The sequence below is a fragment of the Balaenoptera acutorostrata genome, chromosome 12 (genome assembly GCF_949987535.1).
Source record: "Balaenoptera acutorostrata chromosome 12, mBalAcu1.1, whole genome shotgun sequence".
Classification (NCBI taxonomy): domain Eukaryota; kingdom Metazoa; phylum Chordata; class Mammalia; order Artiodactyla; family Balaenopteridae; genus Balaenoptera; species Balaenoptera acutorostrata.
In genome coordinates, this window is record NC_080075.1 from 11,405,520 (window position 1) to 11,431,082 (window position 25,563).

The window sequence follows — 25,563 nt, forward strand, 5'->3', positions numbered from 1 at the left end:
GAGTTCCCCTTCGTTCTCCTTCATGCCAGGTGGGCGTGGAGGCTCAGTGACCCACCGGGTCCCACTGACCCTTGAGACTGGGGTAGGGGGATCAGTGGGCCACTAGCCCTGTTCTCCACCGCCTCATTCAGTCTTGCTGCTGCCGGGGGCTGGGCAGGTTCAGCTTCCCGCTAGGCCTTCCCCGCCGGCCTGAGGGGGGGGAAGTGAGGGCTGACTCACTCTGACTTGTTCTGTCCCATTGCTCGTCAGCGTTGGGTGGAGGTGGAGGCTGGGCCCGCTGATACATGGTGTGTATGTGTGTGTGCAGTGGCGGCTCACCCTGCCTGGTACCACCTCCGTGCTGCAGAGTCACGGTGGAACATCAGCTGTCTCTGGGGCCCTGGAGGGGGGAATCACAGAGTCATCTGTTTCCACTGGGCAAGGCCTGGGAGATCAGCTCCCTGCCTAACCTGCCAATACCACCTGGGTGGTTTCAGAGCACCAACCACTCCTGCTGGGCAGGGGGATGGGCAGCGTGCAGTGTTCAGCTGGAGTAGGGTGGGAATGGCCAAAAGGCTTTCTGTTGGGGACTCCCATTCCCCAGTCCTTTGGCTAAAGAGAACAGGCTTTCCTTGGAGCGTTTTCTCTCTGCCTGTTGGAGATCACCTTGCAGGCCTCTGCAGTGCCCTGGCCAAGGTGTATGGAGGGTAATGAGCAAACCGGGGAACTCGCCCCCCTGTCATTCCCTAAGCCCCGCGGTCCCCAGGCAGCCCACGCTCTTTCCCCTCTCAGTCCTGCGTGCTTAGTTGTAAAAAGGAGGACCTGGAGGAGTAGGGTGACCCCACCTTCATGGAGGTAAACATCTGTATCTTCTTTTAACTATCTATGATTGGTATTGATTGGCTCTGGTTGCAAAGTACTACTCAGAACTTTAGAAATTACCTCTTTCCCCCTTTATGTTTATTCTCTATATGGAATAGTAGGATTTTAATGTCAGGAAGCGGTTTAGCAGTAAACCTCGCCACTCTTTTCAGATGCTAACTGCAGTATCTATTGTTGTGATTCCCCTGGTGACGTGCCCTCAGAGGGTACACACCATGCCACCCTCGAACGCACTGCCTGAAAATGTATGGGTGACACAAGTCTGATTCCACATGCCATAAGGGAACTTCTCATTAGGAAAATGGTAAGTCTTGTAGTTCTGTGTGACTGGACTCAAAGGCAGGAGAAAGATCAGTCATCCACTGATTTGTCTCGGTTAGTATTTAGGGCCTTTGTGGTGTTAGATTTCTAGATAGACATATGCACATAATTGCCGGTTGAATGCTTGACTGTCTTGATGCCTTGCTTCCTGACCTACTTTAAAACCACTGAATCGGAGCACTTGCCCAGTGCCCGAGTCTCTGCACGCCCCTGGTCTGTGGTCACCCTGCTTGTGTTGGATGGGACTCCCCGTGGACCAGCACCCCTCCCGCCTCCCACACTGGAGCCCAGTGGTCTTCATCCGTCCTTTGTCGGGGCGGCCTCAGTGTCAGTGCGTTCCTCCTGCGACACAATTTCCATCTGCTTTCACCTTCTGGGCACCGTCCTCTGGTCGTTCTGCTTGGTCAGTGGCCAGGACCCGTGCCGGGGCATGCGACCTAAGACCGCTTTCCTTCTCTGTGGAGGTCCTGTGGACCCAAAGCGGACGTCTGTCCTTTAAGACCCGGCCGCCTTGGTGCTGTGCTGTGTCGGGCACCGGGCTGTGAGCACTGTGCTGCCCGCCCGCCCGCCCGCCCGCCGACCCTGCTCCGCAGGCACAGAACAGGGCCTGCCATTCCTTCCTTCTGTAGGAAATGCTGGCAGAAACGTACGTGCAGAGGGCTCGTCGTGGCATTTTTTATACCAGCCAGAAAACTATTGGCAGTCCAAATGGTATGGGAAAACCTCTCCATTAGCCAGACTGTGGTGCTGTCTTCTAATGATGTTAAAAATGATGGAAAACGCTCCTGGTATAATCAATTTAAAAAGGTTACAGAGTTCTGGGCGACATCCTAGCGTCATAGGCTGTTTGTGCTGCTGTAATAAAAATGCCATAGATTGAGTAGCTTCAGTAATAAACATTTGTCTCACAGTTTTGGAAGCTGGAAGTCTGAGGTCAAGATGCCGCCACGGTCCAGCTCTGGTGGGGTCCCTCTTCCTAGCTTGTAGGTGGCCACCTTCTCACTATCCTCATGTGATGGCAAGACGGCAAGCTAGCTCCTTGACCTCCTCTTACAAGGGTGCTAATCCCATTCACGAAGGCTCCACCAGCATGACCTAATCACCTCCCAAAGGCCCCACCTACCAAGTACCATCACACTGGGGAAGAGATTTTAGCATATGAGTTTTGTGGTGGACATGAACATGTACTCCATAACATGTAATTTGGTATCAAGAAGTTTATAAGCATAACAAGAAGGTTAGAAGGAAAATATATCAAAATGTTAATAGTGAATATTTTTGTATTCAACTTACAGGTCGTTTTACCTGTTTTTGTTTTTGTTGTTGTTGTTGTATATGGAAAATCATCATGGCTAGCATTTATAATAGAATAAATTTAATAAATAATATATATTAAAATTTTCTCTTAACGTTAATCTTCATTTTTGGCGTGCACAGCAGCTTGTCACTGTGGCATGTACGATTTCAGTATTAACTTGCTCATATGATTTGGTATTAATTGCCACGCCCCTTATGATTTCATCCAGATGAGATCAAGCTTTTGGCCCATCACCATGAGTACTTCGATGGACGTTAGCCCCCTAATTTACTGTTTTGGGGTCTGCCTCTTATTTTAGCAAAGTGAGTATTTTATTGTAAAACATCTTCATCTGGCAGGGTTACCGGTTGATTCAGTGCCCGTGAGCTGCTACTGCCTTCCCTTCAGGGCTGTGCCTGGGTCTGGAGCAGGATCTGGATGGCATCCGACTGTTCTTCAGACCCATGAGTGACCTGGGCAGATCTGTTAGTCCCTCTGAGCTTCGGTTTCCTCATCCATCAGGTGGAGACAGAAGTGCTCACTTCCGAGGGTTGGGGGACTTTTGCATAAGCTGCTGGGCAGAGGGCGGCTGGTAGGGACTCGGTCACTATTTTCTTTGCTGTGCAGTGACCATCGTGGCCACGGCAGGTCAGCAAGCATGACGTAATGAAATGTTCTTTTCTCCTTTCCATGGAAAGGAGCTGTCGTTTCACAAGTTTAGGCAACTCACAGGGAAGTGAATTATCTGGAAATGCTACTATAATTCTAACCCTGCCAGGTCCCAGAACAGAAAAACAAAAAAAGAAAATCTATTCTAAAAACTGGCCTCGGGGGGCGGGGGAGGTCCAAATCACCCCTCACCTGCCCGTGAACCCGTATATCACCCTGAGAAGGAACCTTGGTGAATCTTTAGACCATGGAGAGACATCTGGAAACCCACACTGCGCCTGGCTCTGTCTGAACCGGGCCTGTGCCGGGGACACCTGTGGGACACGGCCTATTGGATTTGGCAGAAACTTGACTGTAGTTCAAGCGTGTGTTTGGAGCAAGAATGGTCTGGAGACATAAGACATAGGCTGAACTACTTTTTCCTGCAATCAGAAGTTATTGCACCTTTTTTCAAAATAAAAGTTATTTTGCTCGTGGATTTAACATTAGAAATATTCATTGCCTGACTAGAATCAAGAATTTTAAAACAGCTTTTTAATTTGTTTTTCCTTTTCCCTGAGGAAATTCTGCTCCTTTGACCATCGTTAAATTTTGGTTTTTGCTTCTGAGTGAGCGAATCATGAATCCTTGGGAACTTTTGCTTCACACACTGTGGGCTGACCGATGCCAACAGTCAGTACAAACATTTCCCTGGTGCACGAGTTGAAGCCCAGTTTGTAAGAGGCTGGCCTTCGTGGTTTTAAGTATTTGCTTAGGATGAGTTGATATTCCCAGTGTCCTGTGGGAAACCCAAATTCACTTTGCATTTCCTCTGTTCTCTACCCTGGACCAGATCCCCACGGTTCATGAGTAGAGTTGTGGTTCAACCAGACAGTGATGAAGCAGACCAGCTCCTGGTAGGGGGCTGCTTGGCCACGTGTGCCCGCAGGCCAGGAGTGAGGGCTGTTCAAGGCCCTGTCTGGTGCTGGAGCCAGGGCCTTGAAGGCCCGGGTGTCTGGATCTCTGCACAGGGCACGATGCTGCTTTTAGTTTGGGCTTTGCGGCCCTTCCTTAGGCGTGAAAATGGTTTTGGAGCTAAGGTTTCTAAAAAATGGAATCAACCATTTCAGTCCAAGAGGGTGTATGTGTTAAAATTAAAACCGGTTGAACACAATGATTCTCGACTATCTGGGTCGCTCTGGGAACTTTTTTTTCCCAAAATAAGTCACGTTCCTAGACCAGAGCATGCGTCCCACTCCAGTTCCTAAAACATTTTGATGTAAGTGATTTATAGATTTAGTGAATGATTTGAGACTTTTTTAACAGAAGCTTGCTTATGTGGAAGGGACGTGTTTTTCTCTTGCAAATGTGTGTCGGCAGGGTCAGGGCGTGCATGTATGGGATGAACCACACTTGACAACCTTAGTTTGGGTGAGTTTGCTGGGGAAGAGAGACTAAAAGAAGGTTTCTTATTTGTTTTTTCATCCCTTGAGAAATTTCTTAATGCAGAGTAGTCTAGAAGTGAATTCTGGATCTATGCTATGTTAGTATATATTTGAATTCAGACCTCAGTTTTATTTACAGCTGAGCATAAATTCTGCTAAACTGGTCAAAACAACTCACCAACTTAAGGAAATGATTTGGTACGTGGCAGAAGCACATATATTTGTTGATTTAAAGAGAATTCAGTGATATTTAAGGCAGTGGATGAGTGCCCGTGATTCCCTCTTTATCACTGGGCTCGTTTGAAGCTTAGAACTGGGTTTTCTCTGTAAGGGAAGCCTGACACATGCAATACACCATGCTTCGTTTTCTCTCCGGTCCTTTTTTCTTTTTTTTCTTTCTTTTTTTTTAAAATTATTTATTTTTATTTATTTATGGCTGTGCTGGGTCCTCGTTTCTGTGCGAGGGCCCTCTCCAGTTGCGGCAAGTGGGGCCACTCTTCATCGCGGTGCGCGGGCCTCTCACTATCACGGCTTCTCTTGTTGCGGAGCACAGGCTCCAGGCGCGCAGGCTCAGCAATTGTGGCTCACGGGCCTAGTTGCTCCGCTCCGCGGCATGTGGGATCTTCCCAGACCAGGGCTCGAACCTGTGTCCCCTGCATTAGCAGGCAGATTCTCAACCACTGCACCACCAGGGAAGCCCCGGTCCTTTTTTCTGATAGTTTGGTAGGAATTGTTGGAGTGGAAGGTTCCAGCAGGTGACCCAGGCCAGTCTTGGTCCTTCCTCTGATGCCGTGCAGTCCCCGGGGCAAGTCCCTCCACCTGCCTGGGGACCAGTGTCCTCCTGAATTGAGAGGGTGTTGCAGCCAGTCTGCAGTGGTCAGAGCACTGAAGGGTATCCGGTGTGGGCGGGGTGGGAGTTGCTCTGGATTGGAACGACCCTATTCAGTCGGTATTGCACGGTGGTTTTCTCAGCGCGGGGGTAACCAAACCGTTGCACCCAGGATCTGAGCCAAGGAGGTGGTAGAGCTTGGCCAGCAGCTGTGTCTCTGGAGGGGAAAGGGCATCGGGAGGAAGAGGAAGAACCTGAGAACCTGAGCAGATAAAAAGACCTTTGATACCACCAGACCAGACATCTTTCAGTGCAGAATTCTGTGCATCTTACACTTGTATCTGCCCTAAGGCGGTGACTCTAGCTTCCATTCTTTTCCTGTGTTGGGGGGGGACATGGCACAGCCATGGACAGAACATTTTTGTGGTTTGCAGAGAAGGCCTAGGATCCGCAGCCCCCCACCCCCCGAATTGCCGTGTCGCGCGCGGAGGTTAGGTGGTGGCTTGAACGAGGTCGGTACAGGCTGGTCAGTGGATGAAGGGACTTGGGCTCCAACCGTCTTTCTGATTGACCGCTCACGATACCGGTCAGATTCTCTGCTCGCTTTAGCCTTTTGGTTTTCTTATTTTTCACACAGCGTTCAGTTCTTACACTTCTTTTTATCATTGGGTTTCCTACAAAAGGCTTTGGGGCTGTGTTCACTTGTGTCCCTTTCAGCATAAACGTGCTCTCCAGACGCACAAGCGTTGTGAGTTTTTTAGGGAGAAGTCAGACAGCCCAACTGCAACAGACATATGTTTTGAGGCCAAATATTTAAGCCATCAAATGTCCAAACACAATGATTCCATCCTTGTGATTATGCAAAATGTGTCTGGAATTGAGGTGTAATGTTTTCTCTCTTGATAACGATGTGGGATAAAAAGAGGCAGCTGCCTCTTGCGAATTTGTTTTAAGTGGGAAGCTTTCATTATGCCTCATCCTTCTGGTGTGTTATCAGTCACCATATATCTGCGTTCACAGATGAGCGCTTCACTTAGTGCGTTGCCAGTATAAATTTTAACTGCATAAATAAAATTATAGGCTTTTACACGTCTTAATTGGAAAGCTGTTTTGGATGTAGCTTTTCAGGATTCGGTTTTTTGCCCCTTGCCTTGGTCTCCGCTATCATCAGGACAAAATAACAGTGATGCTTAAGACCGTCACGTGAACTAAGGAGAAGAGATTTTTCGTCACCTGTTTCCTGCCGCCAGCGTTAAATTTTATAGAGGAAGCCACACACACTCTGTAATCAAAAATTTTTATATTTGTAGTTTAAATTCTCATTTCCTCCCCCAGATCTGATTTTGGGCCAGGAACAACGGATGGTTACTGAAAGCTAGTAACTTCAAAATTGTTAACACTTTATTTCTAAGGAACGGTCTCAAGTGAAGTAACATGTAGAGTTGTATAGTTACAACTTCCCTGGCTGTAACCACTTAGCCAATCCCAATCCAGAATTCACTTCTAGACTACTTTGCATTAACCTTAACCACTTAAGTCTTAACCACTGCCAGGGTTACAGTTTAACCCTGGCAGTGGTTAAGATGCTACATTTCCACTGCAGGGGGTGAGAGTTCTATCCCTGGTCGGGGAACTAAGAGCCCGCATGCCGCATGGTGTGGCCAAAATAAAATAAAAGGTCTCCAAAAAGCATTTCTCTTTTTGTAGTTTTGCTGGAGTGAGTAGTGAAATAAATTGTCTGGATAGGAATTTGCCTCCACTGTCAGTGGAAGGGTCACGAGGTTGGACTTGTTCTTCTGAATAAGACGGCACAGGCACAGTCAAGTCCTCCCGTGATGTTCTGGAAGGAATCTAAGACTATGGAAGTAGAGACACAGCTGTCCTGGAGGCTGGGGGGCTAGCGGCAGTGTAGGGACAGCAAGGAACAGTAGTGTCTGTGTCCTGCTGCCCCCGGCCAGACCCAGTGCAGACCACGGCCACACGCTATCAGAGCATCATGCTTCTGGAGCATCCCGAGGGGGACCAGAGTGGTGATGGAGGGCATTCCCAGGGCTCGTCATACAGGCACATGGAAGGAACTGGTTCCAGACCAGATTTGGGGCACGAGGTGGCAGTTGCATTGATTAAAAAGAGGGGTAGTGATTGAGAGGGATCATAGATTGTCTCTGTAGCCCCAGGGGACAGAATCTAGATTGGGATCGGGGTTAGAAGAGAACATTCCAGTTCCAGGAGGGAGAAGTTTGTAGCGCCTAATGCCTATCAGCGAGGACTACAGTGCCTTAGGAAAAGGGGTGCACCAGGCCCAGGGCGGGCGACCAGGCATCATGGTGCAGGAGGCTCCTGCCAGGTCCCCCACCTGGCGAAAGATGCTGGCTTCTGCTGTGACCCAGAGTTAGCCGGGTATGTCCTTGGACATAGACATAAAAACTCGGGATCTGGGTTTGCTCCTGGCCTTGGCTTCTAGAAAATATGTGTGTAGAGGACAGCTCAGGGGAGATGGGTAACTAGGTCTTCTGAGGTTGAAGAAGGCATGACACATTCATCTTAATGCCTTTAGAGTCATATTTTATTGTAGGATACAGTTAAGGTCAAAGGGGGAAGATACGAACACTAGTTTCCAGACTCGTGTCCAGCTTCACAGCCTTGGTTTACTGGCAGTTTCCAAATGGTCAGACTGGAAGTTGATCAAAGCAGCTTATTTTGATTCTCTTACTCACGGCCACATAAAAGCAGTGGGCAATACACATGGAAAGAGTAAGTATGAAAACACTGGCTACATCTCATTCACTTTCTTAGTTTTGTTTTGTTTTTTTTGTCCTAGCAGCTGTTTATAAAGCACCGTCTTGAATTCATGCAACTGCTCAGGCTTGACCCATGTGTGTACCAGGGAAAAACAGGTTTAGGAACTTCATGAGTACTGATGCTGAATACTATCTCTTTATTTTATTTCTGACCCATTTCATTTTCATCCAGTGGTTCAGTGGAATTGATAACAGTATTTATCAAAAAATAAAATGAAAAAAAAATATAAAATAAAATGATGGAATTGAGAAATAGTAGACCCAGAAGGGGAGGGTTTTATGTGTGTGTGTGTGTGTGTGTGTGTGTGTGTGTGTGTGTGTGTGTAATGGGTTCTGGCTTGTTTGCTTTCTGAGAACCATCAGAGTTGAAGGTGATTTCTGATAGCATTTACTGCAGTCAGTAAATGATAGTAAATGACTGATAGTCAGTTATTATCATGGCAGCGGCCCTCCTTCCTCTGTGGCTGGGAATTCTGGAGCTGCTGAGACAGCTCCATCACTCAGGTGGGTTTCCTATGGAAACCTTGGCCAGCTGTCTGGTTGCTTCCTTCTTGTAAGCTGTGGGTAAATCTCAATTGATAAAGATATTTCTGAAGATAGCCCCTTAAGTAAGGAGACTGTTGGGTTGAATAAACATCCCAGAATTTTTACTTCTGCAAATGAGTGTTGACCTTCAAAGTGGCCACCTGCAGGAGCAGTGCTTCCTCCGAACATTTTTGGAGCATCTCTTTTGGAATTGGCTTAGCCCTGTTTTCAGAGCCAACAAGGAAGGGGTCCTTTATGTCTTTTGGTTCAATCCAGAGTCTCCTCAGGGATAAAGATGGACAGCCCCAAAATGCCAGGAGGAGGGGCTTGCTTTCTGCTCCACAGCCCCTGGTAAGTGCCGGGCAAAATGAGCACTTATTTGCCTAAGTATTATGTTCTGTGGTGTGTTTAAAATAAAAACAATAATTTCTTCAAAGTCAAACATTCCTCGTCTCTTCAGGGACCAAGAAACCCTTTCTCAGTTCTGAGTTGCATATTGATTCAGAGCTCAGTTCATGCTGATTAGTTGAAAATCTAATCTCAATTCTACCCCAGTATTTGTAGCTCACCGAACATCTGAAAACAGTATAGAGTGAAATGTGTCCGTGGATTTTCGTTTGGTTTCTGGTTCTGCACCTGAAGCTCCAGTAGTGATGTGCTGGGAACTCAAACAGCTGCTGGCCCTGGGACATGAGAGCGTCCTGTCCCCAAGGATGATTGCAGTGGTGTGAGCGCACGTGTAAGACGCGGTCCCGCCGCCCGCAGGATGGTTCTCGTCATCCGCACAGCAAGCATCCGCACAGCAGCCCGGCCGGGTGTGGAAAGATGGCAGTGAACGTCAGAATGTGACCTCAGCTCCTTTGAACACCTGCCGATCGGAACAGTGGGGTGGAAGCGGTTGGGCGTTCAGGAAAAATCAGAAGGTTTGGCTTGACTGATGTCAAGCTCATTATGCATCGACAATCTCGTTCTTTTAAAATTTTCCCACTCTCGCTGGCGGTGCTACAGAAAGCCCTTTCCGAAAGCCTCAGCCTGATTTCACTATCAGCCACTTAACCACGATATTAATTTTTTTTCAATCGCTGAGCTTTTAAGATTTGGAATTACCCTCTGGGCTGGAAACTAGTTTTGTAGCTGAACCACAACAGTCTGTTAATGCAATACTGCACATCTTTCAGTAACTCAGAGTTCTTTGGCGTTGAAAAAATGTCCTCCTTTCTACCCACCCGGCACACTGGTATAGAAAAATAGATTAATCATAGACCTCGTGGTTGTTTTGGTTTTGGGGGTTTTTTTTTCCTATAGGAAATCAGGTTACCTGAAATGCTAGATTCTGAAATGCTAGATTTCAGAAAATTCTAGCATTGTTTCCAAGAGTTGATGAAAATTCAACTAACATGTCGCACTTTTGACAGAATTGCCTGTGTCTGACACAGTTGCATTCCAAAGTTTTGATTAGTGGCTTTGGTTAGAAAATCTGGGCCCAGCAAGTTCCCCAGCTCAGAATGGTGCTTACAGGATCGGATCCGGCCTTGTGTGGACTTCTGGTTACAGCTTTGGAGTAGTAGCTTTACATTAAGAGCTGTTTATATTTCATTGTGCCTTTTCCTCTTCCCTCCCCTCTCCTGTTTTAGCACCAGGTTTATGGCATGAAATGCTTTCTTAAATGCTGAAACTACATTTTCTGTGGGTGAAAATACACCTCATCACAGTTTCCCCTTTGAAGTTCTTATGTTTATGTAAAATTGCCTTAGTTAAAAATGTGATCTAAGTAATAAGAGCTTTTGTTTCAAATAAAGACCCATTTTATTGATCAGGTATCAATATTTACGGCTGTTAAGCACATTGCAGAGAGCATAATAAAATGTTTATGTTTGATGTTTATTTGTCTTACAGGCTAGAGATATAAATGTAAATGATCTTTTTGATAAGTGGATTATATTAGCATGGGAGCGGGCAGATTGGGTATCTAGAAAGGATTGTAGGAGTGAGGGTATGTTTTTTTTTTTTTTTATTACCCCCTGCCCTTGAACCCCACCAGCTCCAGGTTCACCTTCGGAAGACCAAGCCATGGATGCCTTCCGAATCGTGGTGGTTCGTGCTCTGGGTCACTGGGGGGCAGAATTCAGCAAACTGGTGATAAAGGGAATAAAAACCTTAACTCTGGCTCCGTCCAGTGCGGCCATGGGGCTGACAAGCAAATTCTCGGGTCAGCCAGACCCCGTTCTTAGTCCTGCTAGGTTCTCACGTGACATGAGGCCACATGTGACAGACACCAACATTAAACTAGTGATGAAGTTAAGGAAAAGCCCCCCGCCCCCCCTCACCACCAAAAGGAGATATTTTGTTACTTGAGAAATAATCTTTGAAATTTAGGTGGCAAAAATCCACTGTATTAACTGAGATTAAGGCCACCCTTTTAAAATATAGGAATAGAATGCCTTTGAAAATATTCAAAATAGAATTTTTATCTTACGATCTTACCTTAAAACCAGTACTCTCTGTATTTATGGGCTAGGTTTTATTGCAGGGTGAATGTTGGTCATTAATTTTAGGTTTATTCAAGGAATAAGAACAGTATTTGCTTCTCAAAAAAACTCCAATTCTTAAAGCCAGGTGGTGATAGCTGCTGTGTTAGGGTAGTCCGGACACATCAGTCTCCTTTGCAAACGTTAATTTATATCGTATGTTACTATTCTGTAGAAACTTCAAAAAATATATATACCTAAGCACAGTTGCTAGCTCTCTTACTGATCTGTTTTATCAGTTAGTGTATGCTAAGCCTGGTCTAACCAGTTATCTTTGGCTAATACAACTGTCCCGACTCCTGAATGTTCTCCAAAGACACATGTCTGGGCCCCAGAACTGATCCGTGGTTTCTTCCTCCTGCTCAGGATTTCTCAGGGCCTGGTCTGCGGACCGTCTGCACCAGGAGTTTGTAGGAGTACAGCCTCCAGGGCTTCACTGCCAGACCACGGGGATGTGTTTCTCTCTGTGCATTTATTGAAGCTAGCAGTTAGCTATGTAACTCTTCTTTCTGTAGAAGAAACATCTGCTTATCTTCTTCCCCCACAAACAGCAGGGCATTTATCTCTAAGATGAACAAGTTGGATCTGGCCCCCAATGTTCTACATGTCCTTCTCAGCTGCTGGCCAGGTTGATATAGTCACTAGGTGCTTATTTTGATGTGCACTGGCTCCCATGGTGGTGCTTCTGGCCGTCAGCCCTCCTGTGAGCCAGACAGAACTTTCTAAACCACATAGGTAAGTGAGGGTGTTAAATAGAATTCAGTAGACTTCACCTGCAGGTTGGGGGAAATTAACCGGGGGAGTTAACTTCATTTCGTGTTATAAGAATGTAAGGTATGAGTATCCTTGTCCAGAAGAAGTTTATCATTTAGTTGAAGTTTAGCATTTAATCTGCAGGGATGTAAGCTCGTGGGAGCAGGGCTTGGGCGTCTTTGGTTGCTGTACCCAGACCATCTCCTGAGCAGTGTCTGGCTCATGGGCATTCATATTCATTGGGTAAATTAGTGAGTATCTTGACTTACTAAACTCTGGGTAACTTGCCAACAGTTTTTACCAGTCTGTCATCTTTGTAAATTACGCAGTCTAGATTTCACAGATTTTCTTTGGATAATTGGCATTTTCTGCATTTCTGACTCTAGGATTGAAGGCAGATTTACTCTCTCGAAGAGAGCCAAGTGTAGTGAGAAATGAGTGGGGCTCTGGAGCCCAGGAGAGGTGGGTGGCAGGGGTTCTGAGCGACCACGTGGCCTCCTGTGCGCTGGTCTGGTCACTTGTATCTGTGGATACATGCGTCTCCCTGAGATAACTCTGCAGGTGATGACCAGTGATCATTCTAAGAAAAGAGGCTTTCCTTTCCCTCCAGGGCGAGTTAACTTTGTAACAACAGCTGCTAAAGTCAGGGAAAGAGCACTTGATTGGCTGATAGTATAAAAAGATAGTAATGATTTGGTACCTGTGATGGACAAAATCCTAAAAGCACTGCAAACCCAGGAGAAGGGAGTGAACTATTACAGACCACTTGGCATCACATATACCCTGGAATTCTGTTTTCTGCCCGTTTAGCTACTTAGAATTTAATTTTAATAGGCTTGTACAGAGTAACGATAGAATTTGTGACAGAGGCACAGCCAACGCAGTTTTCTGTGTGGTTGGAGGGGTATTCAGGGGACATGCCTGGCTTATCCCAAAAGTTTCCTGTCATCAGCCTTTGTGCTCGTCACCAGGCGTCCTTGGGGAGTCTTCCCTCTGGCTCGTTGCCAGCACAGATGATTCTGGAGAGGATGCACGTGTGTTCTTTGTTCAGTGCCCCCACACCTGTGTGCACACACGCACACGCACGCACACACACGAGCGCACACACACACACACACAGGACGCCCTGCCTCTCAGCCTTTGTGGGATCGTCGTTCATTTCTCTTGGGTGAGGGCCGGGGGACAGAGAAGTTGGGGCAAGAGATTGAGAAGACTTGGTAAAAACTCAAAAAAGAGTTCACTTTTAAGTGCTTTTGTAGACCTAGGAACCAACATCACTTTTATTTGCAAAGATAAATAAAACTCTTAATACAACATACAAAATTTTTTTTTTTACAGAAATACAAAACAGGAAGCTATATGCATGTTATGGCAAAATCTGATTATCCTAGGTGTTCAAATTTTTCGCTGTGGTTAAAACGTAACACGTGTGTTTAATTGCCAGTAGAGTGTGCTCCTTTTAACAGGAAGTTAGCGTAAGCCGCATGTGAATAGCAGTTGAAATCCAATAATCTCATCTCTTTTCCTGTTACCCGTGTTACCCAGCTGTTCTCTGAGTGTGGAGAACACTTTTCCTCGTGGTACTTGGAGAATATCATCTTCCTGATGCTCGGTGGATCTTTGGACAACTCACATTTTTGTGCTCCATTTTTGGCCGTCACGTGGCTTTGAAATGGGCTCATTAACCAAGGGCTGAATGTACTGGGTGTGGATGGGAGTGACAGCTTAATGAAAGGGTGAACCTCCCTCTTTTTTTCTCCTTTCAAAAAAGCCTTTGCTCTTACACCCAAAACACTTCCTCTCTCCATGTGGTGTTTGCAGACTTGAGGCCATCTTTATTGGCTGCATTAATATCGAAACAAAACATGCAATTATGCTTTAATTTGGCCCCTTGGTGGCACTTGTGCAGACTGGCTGTGTATCACTGCACCTCCTTCCATGGAAACAAGCTCATTCATTTCTCAGGTTTTCACTGACTTTGCTTTGAATACAACCATTTCATATTCCTCGATGACGTGTGACATTTTCCTAGGAATTTTACCTTGCCTTAAGATCAAAATATAATAGTTATTTTACGGGCAGCCTAAATTTTTACATTCTCATATGTTTCGAGGCTATTTCTTGGGCAGTATCGATCGTGCCGTTTTTGTGTTAGTTTGCCTTCTCGAAATGAAAGTATGTAATTCACTGGCCAGGAGATTTTTAAATTTGGCAATTCTGAATCTCCAGTTGTTGTTGAAAAGGAAATTACTCTGTATTCCTTATTCATGAACCAGAGTTACGTAGCAGAGCCTGCCACCATAATCTCGAATGCATAATTGTAGCTCTTGAAGTTAGGGAGCGTCCCAAAACATGAAAGCGTGTGTGAGATGGGCTTGCTTCTAGAAACTGACCTTTGGGACTTTCTAAATGATCTATGGAAAACAATGTGATTTTTGTTCTGTTTGTTCTGATGCAGCTTCCATGAGGCAGTCTCAGGCTGTACCTGCAGATATGCGTCCGGAGATATGGATTGCGCAAGAGTTGCGGCGTATTGGAGACGAATTTAATGCATATTACCCAAGGAGGGTAATGATGTTTTCTTTACTCCCTTTCTCCCTCACACCCTACCTCTCCCTGCCATTTAAAAAGAAAAGAAAAGACTAGTAATAATCCTGTGCCTGTTCTGGAAATGAGCGGTATTACCTATGTGTGACCTACCATTCTTCCTCCTTTCCCATTTTCCATTTGTTTTATGGCTGAATGTAAGTGGTGGCCATTAGACAAAATCCAAGGCCGACCAAGGGGTGATAGGAGCACAAACCTTAAACTCTCCATGCTTGAAAAAAAAAAAGGGATTATGTATATGCTTTGAAATTTTCCCATATAAATATTAACATAGTGTTCAAGCCAGAGAGGGAGTTTCAGCTCTCCCTGGAGGCAGTTTGGGTCAAAAGTAAAGAAATTTTTAAATTTCCATCTTCACTCAGCCGAAGGGAACGATGCCAGCTCTAAAGTAAAAGTCTGCCCCTGTGATTTGCCAGGCAGTGAGTCAGAGCAAGGGAGCCTCTGTGTCATTCCAGCCCCCACTGCTGTCCTTGGTGTTCATTTATTGAAATGTTATTAGGAGGCCAATAATTCATAGCCTGTAATTTGGGGTATAAAAATTTTACACCTCAAATTGAGTGCCACTGGGATTTTTGAGGTGTACTGTTGGGTAAAAAAAAAATTCAGCCTTAGATCTTACTCTGCAGGCACAGAGTGTATTTTGTTTTGCCCAGTGGCAATATATGTTACCATTTGGACACCTTATCCCCATGGAAGACATTTAAAAATGTGTAGGGTTTAACACAGGGAGTTAGGCTCTTATGAGCATGTGTGACTACTTCCTGTAGGGGTACCCCAGCAAATGTGTGAGAGAATGTGATTTTGGCTTGCTTACCTTTTTTCTGGCAACCATGTATGAAGGTATTTCTGTTGATTTATCCAGAAGGAAGCACTTAACAATTATTTTCTACAAAATAAGATTTAATATCATTCTTTCTTACTGTGTTACTTTTCATCTGACTCCTTTTCTTCCAAACATTATTGTTTCACATGAATACTTTTTAAAGATATTTTTTTTCTTTCTTTTTTCTTCTGGAGGGAGTTTATGCTTAGGACCCCCCAATATTTCTGTCCTGCTTTAAATGTTAGCCTCTTTTGTAGCTAGCTGTTGCTTAGTAAACAGATGTTACCTGTAAATTGCCTTCAGTCAGTTTTGTTTTCCTGTTATATACAATGCCTTTTAAGCTTTTTTAAACATACATGGAGATGTTTTCCCATTACAAGAGAGTCTTTTCATTTCTTCAGTATAGAATCTCCATAAGGGCGTTAGGGACTTTGAGAAAAGACACCCTGGATCCTCTTCATACCTTCTATAGGGTGTGTATGTGTGTGTTTGATGGGAAATGTGCTATCGTGTGATTCTGTCCTTAAACGGGAAATGTCACATGGACGAACGGGCTCTGGAATTTCTTGTGATACTGGGTCTAGCTGACAGAATGCCTGGCAGCCTACACCTGACGGGGACCCGCTCACAGAACATGAACTCCCTCTCAGCCTAGATCTGAAATGGCAATCACTTTGGCAAGGTGGGTTGTTTTGTAATTTGCCACAGCAGTTACCGTTCCCCTAGTTCTTCTGCCTCGGTTTCGCTGGTGGGGTTGCGGAGTTCCTGTACGTGTGGACTCAGCTCTCCCGCTTGACTGGGAGACAGTGGTCAGAAACAGGGCCCTTGGATATTCGGGACGTCGGTCCCTTCAAGAGGGTAGGCTGAATGCATCCAGTCCTGATTCTGGAACGTGTCACGAATCCAGCAGGAAGAGGTCACTTCTGACGGCTATGGCGGCTTCTCAGGGTGAGCCTGGGCCGTGAACTGACCGGCACGCTGGGCCTGCCACCTCCCCATCCCGTCTCAAAGTGGGTGGTAGAGGTCCTTAGGGCTCCAGGTCTGGCTTGGCTGGGGCTCCCCAGGAGGAGTGAGGCTGCCGGGCTCTGGTGCCTTCAGAGTCCAGGGAGCTATGGACACCGAGATGAGTCAGCACAGCTCCATCCTCAGGGGGTTGGATCAGAACCTTTGGCCAGAGAGCGAGATGTGTTTAAGAAGGTTTTGCAAAAGTTTCTCTTCAAACTTACATGAAGTATCAATGACGCCATGATTGGCGTGAAGTATCAGCGACTCTGCAGAGCTTTCCCCCGAGCCTGCCTGGATGGGTCTGGCTGATGCATCTCTGTGGTGGCCCCGAATGGTCGGTGGTGAGACATGGGCTAGGGTGGCGGGGGGGTTGGAGCACAGCCATGCCCACTCATAGGCTGCCGAGGTGGGGGACAGTTCCGATCACGTGCAGGGGAGACACAGGCCATCGGGTGGTCTTCATCACCAAGCCTCTTCCGTGCAGGTGGGAGAAGAGTCTCTCACGGTTCACACCCCGCCTCCCCACCGTGCTCCCAGTGTTATTACACGGTTTAATGTTGAAGGTGCTCATATCTGTTTTTTCAAATGAGATGTATAACCTGTTTGTTCTCAGCGTTTTGGGTAAGATAAATAGAATGAGTCTCATTGCAGCATTTCGCAGTATTTTGTAATCGTGAACCTTATTTGGCATCTCTTAAAAAAGAACCAATGCAAAAATGCAGTCGCTAATCATTGAAAGGACTCTAGCTTTCTAAGAAGGCTGGAATATCGGGGGAGGAGTAGGGACAGACTCTAGCTTATAACCTCATTTTTCGAAAATGAAACAAACATATTCTCCAGGTCTTATAAACAGCCAGTTCAAAACAGCAGACTCTGAAACTCGGGATAGTGACACAGTGACCCCAGGGCCGCAGACGCCTGTGTTAAGAGTTGTCGGATTCAAAACAGTCCATTGTCTGCAGTCACACTGATGGGCCATTGTTGACTATTGGGGGTGGAAATCTGGGGAGGAAATGGGAGGGATTTTGCTTCCAAGTTACGTGCTTGTCTGTCCGGGGAGGTGTCCCTTCTTGGCAAGCAGAGTCCGCCGCCGCGCGGCTTTATAGTGGATCGGAGCCTTTTAAATATTCGGTGTCTCTACTTGCTTAATACTGTTAACAGTACGTTTTGTAAAGTGTTGGTCTTTTGTTGCCATGAGCCTTGCGAAGCCTGACAGGATATTTTCCCGTTTTTTCAGTTAGAGCAATAGAGGAAGTTGTCGTGTAGTTGTCATGTGCTCAGTGCACTTGAGGGCAGTGGGGAAGCATATGAGACGGAGCTGTGGAGTCTGAATCCTTGAAGCAGGAGGTGAGAGAGGCACAGGTGAGCGCAAAGCCCCGGTGCATGTTCCCTTCTCCTTTTGTGACTCGGTGGGTGTCATCGCCCCAAACGAACCCTGCCAGGGCAGGGCGACCCGCCCCTCTACCTGATGGGAGTTTTACCGCTCCAAGTCTGCTGTATTTTTGTCACTTTCTGTTTTGAAATAATTGCAGACTTCTACGCCAGAGTTGCAAGAATGGTACAAAGACCCCTCTTGTATCTGCCACCCGAGTCCTCTGCTGTTAACATTCTGCCATGTTTGCTCTAACGTCCTCCCTCCTTGTACCTACCTGTGTGCAAACTAGTTTCTGAACTATTGGAGAACAAGCTGCAGGCACGATACTCCTTTACTCTTAAATTCATCAGCGTGTCCTTCCTAAGAATAAGCGTATTCTCTTGTGCAACCGCAGAGTGATTGGGAAATTAACAACGTGGCAGTACTGTTGTGTCATCTGTGGGTCTTATGCAGACTTCGCCAGTTGTCCCAAGAGTGTGACATTGTGTCCTCCTCCGTGCATCGTATCGGGAGGCACAGGGTGTCAGTTTGTCCCGTTCCTGGGACTCTGGTCAGAGGTGGTGTCCTCCACTACAAAGTCAGTACTTTTCCGTTTGTCATAGAAGGAAAGTGTGTATAAATGAGGAAGAACTTCCCTTTCTCCCCTGTGTTTATTTCGTCTGTCAACTTTAGTTCACGGGTCCGTGTTTAGTTCAACAGGTCATGATGCGTCCCTCTCGATACTTAATGCTCAGATTGTCACAGGTTTGGCCAGTGGCAGCCCCGTGGTGCGTCTCCACCGTGTCATTAGGCGTTAAAGTGCTGCAGCAGCCCAGGCACACGTAGAGCGTGTAGTGGGACAGAACCCAAGGGTCCAGAGAAGTGGTGGAGCTCTGGGATTCATTGCTGGGTGACCTGCGACCATACGGTGTCCTGGCCCCATAGCTCCCCGTGTCCAGCTCCGTGAGGTTCCGGGGAGGGAGGGCGAGGGCTCTCGGGGAACCCCGGGCAGCCAGGGACGTCAGCGGGGAAACTGCATCTCTCTCTGGGGCTTTCTGAAGAGGGCAAGCAGCTGGCTGGGAGCCGCGGTGCAGCGGCATCTGTGTGTGTGTTGCAGCAGCTGGCACCCTGATGCCTCCTCTTCCCCGTGGGTGGGGGCCTCCACCCAGGCAGCCAGCTTTCCTGTTGTTCTTGATAGCCTCTGCTGGCTCCTTTCGCAATTCAGAAATCGCGTGAGTGCAAGTCCAGGTCCCATCTGCTGGAGGGAGCGTCAGCAAGTGTGGGCTCCGGTCCCCTGCAGGCGTGGGATGCCGTGTGCTCATCGCCGGTTCTTGGGGATGGTGTCCAATTGGATGGGATTCTTGGCCCTGGCTGGGGTTGCAGTCTGAGGCCGTGGAGAGGGTGCTAGACCCTTGAGAACCTGAAGACACGTGTTCTTGGGGGTGATCAGCTCCATTCTCTAACCAGCGTGCCCTGGCTGTACCGAGGCTGGGATCACTCACCTTCTTGCCTTGCCATCAGCTTGTCCAGCCTAAGTCACTCTGTGCTCAAATAGGCTGCTCTTGGTTAGCTGTGGCATGGGGATGTCCCGGTGGGGGGCTGCAGTGGACAGCAGCACGCGATGCTAGGACAGGCTCTCTGGAAGGGCCAAGAAGTAGATGAAAACCCTTTCATTGTTTGATCACAAGAGACAGTGTATCTTTTGTTCACACTGCCTGCCTCCTGCTTCTGTCCTGGGCGTGTGCAGGCATGAATTGACCGAACGACATAGAGGGAAGTGTAGCCCTGAACCAGACAAAGTAGAGAAGAAAAGGTGGCTTGCAGGCTGGTTCTGAGGGAAACAACAGTTTAATTGGTGTCAACACATTAGCATTTTCCTATAAGTTGACCCTCGAACATCAAAGGGGCTCTGGGCGCCGACCCTCCTTGGAGTCAAAAATCCACGTGCTGCCATCCCTGCCTCAAGACAAAGGAATTGATAAATGACTTACCCAAGGGCAGGAAGCTGAAACTGTTTGGACAGAATCAGGACTCAAACCCTAGTCCTTTTGATCCCACATACTGTGATCTCTAGTTGAACACACACTTTTCCCCCCACTTCGCTAATTTAAAGATCTGTAAAATGAAACAGGTACCATATTGAAAAAAATCCGTGTGTAAGTGAACCTGCACGGTTCAAACCCGTATTGTACAAGGGTCAACTGTACTATATGTGAACTTGAAATCTGTATGTGTTGTCTTTCCTAACAAGTGAAATTCCTTGTGCTGTTTGATCCTCGTTTTCGGAAGGGATATTCTTCTATAGATGGTCTTCTGTAGCTAGTGGACGGGGAGAGGTCAGAATTGTAGCTTGTTTGGTAATAGCATAAACCATACTTACGTCCAGAGATGCATGTTCTCAGACGGCCCTCTTTTGAGACCTTCATTAATCACATGTTGGAGTTTAACAAAATGAGATGCTTTCTATTACTGTCTGAGAAAAGAATAATGAAAAATCTGCATATCAAACATTAAAACTGGGCCCATCCTATCTCATGAGATGATGCCCCACATTTGTCTCACACAGGTTGATAGAATGACAGTTTTCGTAGCACAACCAGCTGTGAGCAGGATAAACTGATGCCTGCCATTTATTTGGGATACAGTTTTCAGGTTTAATGAGTGTCTTCCTTGGAGTTGGATAAGGCAGCTGTGGTCTTAAGAGCCTTGCACACCTGTCTGACACATGCCATATCCATACCACACGCACAATGACAAGACGAAGAGAATGAGCCCATCACGGAGACGCCAGAGCCTGTGAGAGAGAAGAGCCTCCCTCCTGTGACATCAGCTCTGCTGTGTTTCCCTGAGACCTTCCCCGAGAGCATGGGGTTCAGATTATCTCCATGGAGACCGTGGCTGTGGAGGGCTGAACGAGGGCTTCCCATGACTTGTGGAGGATAAAGGGTGATCTCGTAGGAAGATGCAGCTCATAGACAATTGCAGGGACCTTGGGGTCAGACCCCGTCTGTCCACCTTCAGGAGCCCCATTTTCGGTCAGTCTCTTAGGGATGTAGTGACGATTAGACCAAAACATTTAGAGATACCTCTAGAAAATGCTGTCCATCATCCCTTGCTACCATCCTTCTGTTTTGTCTCACTTTGAACTGTCGTTGAGACTTTTCTCCATCGGTCTTTAAGCTTTGCATAGAGAGATACTAGTAACTTTGTTCACCTGTGTGTCTGCTAAGTACCCAGCTTGTTAAAGGAAATGTCGGGGGGGGGACCCCCGGGGGCGGGGGGTGGGGACCCCGGACGTGCTGCGTCTGTCTGGGTTACACAGATGTGAGCCGAGGTTGAGGCGCTGGTGTGTGTGTGAATGGCTGGGTGGGCACTGAGCTGGATGTGGCTTGTGTGCTCGCTCACACCGCCCGCGAGGGCGCCGTCGGGCTGTGGCAGGTGGGCACACCTGCACGGCTGCCTGGCCCTTGGGGCACCGGAGGCCATCAACACGTAACCATTGGGAGATGCAGGTGCCGGGAGGGGACTTCAGAGAGGTCGGGCTGGGTTTTTTTTTAATCTCTTGAGGAGGAAATGGAGATGCACTTTGAGGCTCGGCCCTCCTGCAGACATACGGAAATAATCAGCCTATCACGTCATCCTCCGCTAGACTTCTTCCAGCTGAGCCAAAGCAGAGGGGTTTGAGCTGAGGTTAAAGTGCTTACATCTCATTAGCATTTGTCGGAGGCTGGGGCATTTTAGAACAGCGTGTTCTTGCTCTGCGTCTATTATTTTGTCTGATGGTGCCTCGTGCGGGAGTTGTAAGAGCCATCTCTCCGTCTTCTCCGTGGCTGACACAGTGACACACCTCGAAGGTCACGGGCCGGGGTTCTTCATTTCAGCCAGCTCGGGCCGTGGGGCCTGGAGGCCGACAAGTTATCTAGAGATCTACTGCGGGGAGGGGGAGGTATTGTACTAAGAAAAGGCAGTGCATGCCAGGTTAATGGGAGAAGTGATTATTTGTCCTACCAAAAGCGGTACCTGTAATAGATTCTTTGAAATGATGCACTGAAAATTGGAAAGCGGGATTTGTGCAGATGCAGTCTTTCTGCGACGTTAGAGGATCACATCATCACCCTAGCGGGAGAGCTCACTTCTGGTGCTTGGGGTGGAGGGGGGCACCGCATCCGGTGAAGGAGCTCCGCTGGCACTCTTTCCACAGCTGTGTTGACATCAAAGCATGTTAGGCACTAGCTATGCAAATGCCCGTGTTGCCTTGGTGATAAATAGAAAGTGAATTTGGTCTTTGGGCAGCATTGCAGCAGCGTGTCTGACACCTGAGGACAGCAGTGGCTATGGAACCTGCACTGGAATCTGAGCTGAGATGTCCTTTGACGGTGGTTCTTGGTCTTAAAGTGGAGAGAGACCAGGTCTTCTTAGCCAGTCTCCACATTGAGTCGTCACACATGGGCCCTGTTCCTCTCTGACCTCTGTGTCACGTGCTTGTCACTTAAAATAACGTTTAGATTGATGGGTTATGAATGGGTAGAGGTGGTCTTCCATCCATCACCGGGGCCGCTCTGTCCCTTGCCTCACTCTGTCACCTGTGATGATGGCAGCTCTCAGCACTGTTCTGGAAGATGCTGTGACCGCCCCTGGGGGAGCAGATGCCATCCAGACAGACAGACACTCCATCCTCACTGGCCCAAACTGGAGCAGAGGTTCTCTCTTTGTCAGAGCCCTTCCTGGTCTCAGAGTCCAGAATTGAGTCTCCTATAACGTGTTCCCACTTAAAAATGTATCTACCTTAAAAAAAAAAAAAAAAAGTCTAGGATGTCTTAGGCATTCAGTGTTGAAATTCTATAAGAAACAAGTTTCTGAACAAGTTTTAAAAAATTGCTCAGAGTCTCAGAGTTCTGCGGATATACCTTGCTTTTTGGTTTGTCTCCTAGAGTTTGGTATTGAGCTCTTTTTGATAAGACGGTGAAAAATAATGTCCTTGTTACCTTGACTGCCAGGAAGCTCTTCCCTAAACTGTGGTTCTGTTGCAGCAAATCTCAGCCCTAGTTCCCAGGGTAAGTCTCTCTTTCTTAATATTTGTGATCTTCCTCAACCTTTATTTTTACGGCACTGTGCGCATCTGTGTGGTTTTGACGGTAAGCCCCCTTGAGTAATGCTGAGTGTACCTGTGGGTTGTACGTACTGAGTCACTTGGCCCAGCGAGGTTTGACCCTGCCTTTGGAGCCCGGATCGGTGAGTGTGTGTTCTGCACTGAGCTGGAGTTGAGCTGAACCGTCGGGGTTACTTGGTGGTTCCTGACCCGCAAGCTCCGTCTGTGAAAGGGCAGGAGAGCCACGCTGGCTCGGGGGTCGTGAAGACTGAAAAGGCGTGTGGCAGGTTGTTCCATTTATCGGTGACAGCGGGCGATCCTTCTCATCCCCAAGCTCAGGCTCACAAAGTCCGAAGGCCTGCTGTGTCTTGTGTACTTTCCGGAGGCTGGGCTCCTCTCCATCTGCAGGAGAGTGAAGCGGGATCAGAGCGGCCCACTGCGGGTATGTTGTGGTCAACCTGGCCAGTTCCCCGGGGCAGCCTGGGCTCCAGGCCTCTTTTGCATGCGGCACACCTGCTTCCCTGGTTTGGCTGTGATTGTTTTGGCATTAAAATGTAATTAAATTCCCTGATACTTGATTGGTGGCCTCGAGTGCAACCTGAGGCGGTCCCGGTGCTACAGCCATGGTGGTCGCCGGCGCTGTGTCCGGTCCCTGAGCGTCCTCTCCTGTCCCACCCCACGCGGAGGCCCAGCTCCTCGACATACGGGCTGCTCCCCGGTCGTGACAAGTCAGCCTGGACCCTGCTCCCCACTCCAGGGCAGACCCTCGGTACAGCCTACCCCCATGTGCCACCCAGGTGAGCCCGTGGCCTCTGGTGTGGACGTGCAGGGAACGTCCCTGCTGAATGCTCTTGACACTGTCTCCAAGGTCATTATTTCACATCTTCAAAGAAAACCTAAGTCTGTCCAGGGAAACTCAGAGCTCCTGAATCCATCGCTTACCTTTATGGGACGATTCTTGGATGGAACAGTCCCGGAATTTGACACTGCTTTTCATTCTGGCTTATTGTGAAAAATCAAATACTACATTTTACCATAAAATACGATTTTTACCAAGCCATCTGCTCCTTCTTGCGTGCAGGGCCCTGCATCTCCTCCTGTAATTCCCTCTCCTTTCCTCCCAGTAACTCTTCTTTCTCTGACTCAGCATGGGGCTTGGCTCTGTGCCTTCCTGCCCCGGCTCTCCTGGCCCCGCTGCCCGCCTCTCTGGCCGATGCTTCTTTCTCTGTCATTGTCTTTACCTCTGTATTACCCTTGTGACAAGATCGTGTTCATTCGCATGGCTCTGTCCCTCAGCAGGGCGTAAGCTCCGTAAAGAAGATGCTGTCATGTTGCTCTTCGGACAAGAAGGACCCTCCGCATCTTGACTGCGTTTTGGTGTAGGCTTCAGGTTTCACTGGCATGTGTGGATGTGTTTCCGTCTGCGAGGTGGGAACTTGCACTTGCCTGCCTCTGGCTCCTGAGACAGGGCAGCTTTCTCTCGGGCTGTTCTCACTGATGGTGGCCCCGTGGGCGCGCTGTACGGTGGGCTGCGCCGTGCTCTCCTGCATGCGGTGCTGGTGACTCAGGAGTGCCCACGAGACTTAACTGGGTGCAGACAGGCTACGAAGTCGAGCGTTGCCCGTGATGCCGGAGCCCCTGAGCCAGAGAGGAGCATGGGCTGTCAGGATGGCCATAAAAGTCAGTCACCCCAAATAATCCGCTTCTTGATCTAGACCATGGAGATGAAAATCCCAGTTGGATGGGATCCTGCACTTTGTATATGTGTGTGTGTAAGACATAAATTGTCTGTACCTAGGAGCGTATTTAGTTTTTTAGCTCTTTCCCCAAATGAATCATTGTAACATATCTTTCTAAAGTGTTTTTATGATTTAGACTAAAACAGCATTACGCAGCTATGAGCTAAGAAGTTTTGTTTTTCACTTGAAAGGTGAAGGACCAGGAACGGTGGTTAAGCATGAGCTGGTGTATTCGTTTGCTAGGGCGGCCGGAGCACAGGACCACGGACAGGGGGCCTTAGACAGCAGAAATGTACTTCTTCACAGTCCTGGAGGCCAGAAGCCTAAGATCTCACGCTGGCTGGGCCGACCACGCCTGCCCCACGTTAGCGTCGTCAGGCCCAGACCGTGTGCTCGGTGACTCCCATAAGGAAGCTGATCAGTACGGCTGCAGGTGTCAGAGGGCAGCGCGTCTGCCCTCGCGCCAGCTGCCCGTCCTCCAGCTGTTTGTGAGGTGGGGGCCATCCACGCTGTGCCAGCAGCAGCTTCGGCGGGCTCTGCCAGCTGTCGAGGGCTTTCTGGGCTGGCAGGGCTCTTGGAATCAGTGGTAATGGCTTCCTCCACGGAATGTCATCCAAAAGCAATCATTCGCTGGTTTAACGGCGTGTGCCATGTTGTCACGCGTGCTGTCGAGGGGCCAGGTGTCCTTGTATCCTCGCTAACCCAGATGTTGCAGCATCTTCTCATTTGTCAGGGATTGGGTGTTCCTTTTAACAGACCTTTCCTGCCTTCCCCTGCCACCCTGGCATGTCTTTGCATACCGCCCCCCCATATTATTTTCATGTGACACGAAAGCAACAGTCTAAAAAACTCGGGAAGACTTCTCTCATCCTACACCTGCTGTCCTCAGGGGTGCGTGGAAGGTCTCTCCTCTCAGATACTGCCAGTTCTGGAATAGA

General features: G+C 48.0%; 1 protein-coding gene across 14 annotated transcripts in view; it reads left to right on the top strand.

Annotated features, from left to right (window-relative positions):
• BCL2L11 (BCL2 like 11) overlaps positions 1-25,563 on the top strand; it is a 155,059-nt gene that overhangs the window by 14,539 nt on the left and 114,957 nt on the right. For 4 of the 14 annotated variants that reach the window (XR_009009885.1, XR_009009886.1, XM_057557993.1 and 1 more), the window contains one exon: positions 9,283-10,572. The exons of 3 other annotated variants lie outside the window; for them this stretch is intronic. Coding sequence is in view for 5 of the 11 variants with exons in the window: in XM_057557995.1 (XP_057413978.1) it covers positions 9,283-9,323 (41 nt within the window). In the remaining 6 variants the exon portion in view is untranslated. Of the gene's footprint in view, positions 1-9,282; positions 10,573-14,466; positions 14,577-17,680; positions 17,806-25,563 lie in introns of those variants that run through there. 7 more of the 14 variants (XM_007197372.2, XM_057557989.1, XM_057557991.1 and 4 more) reach the window with 4 other exon arrangements.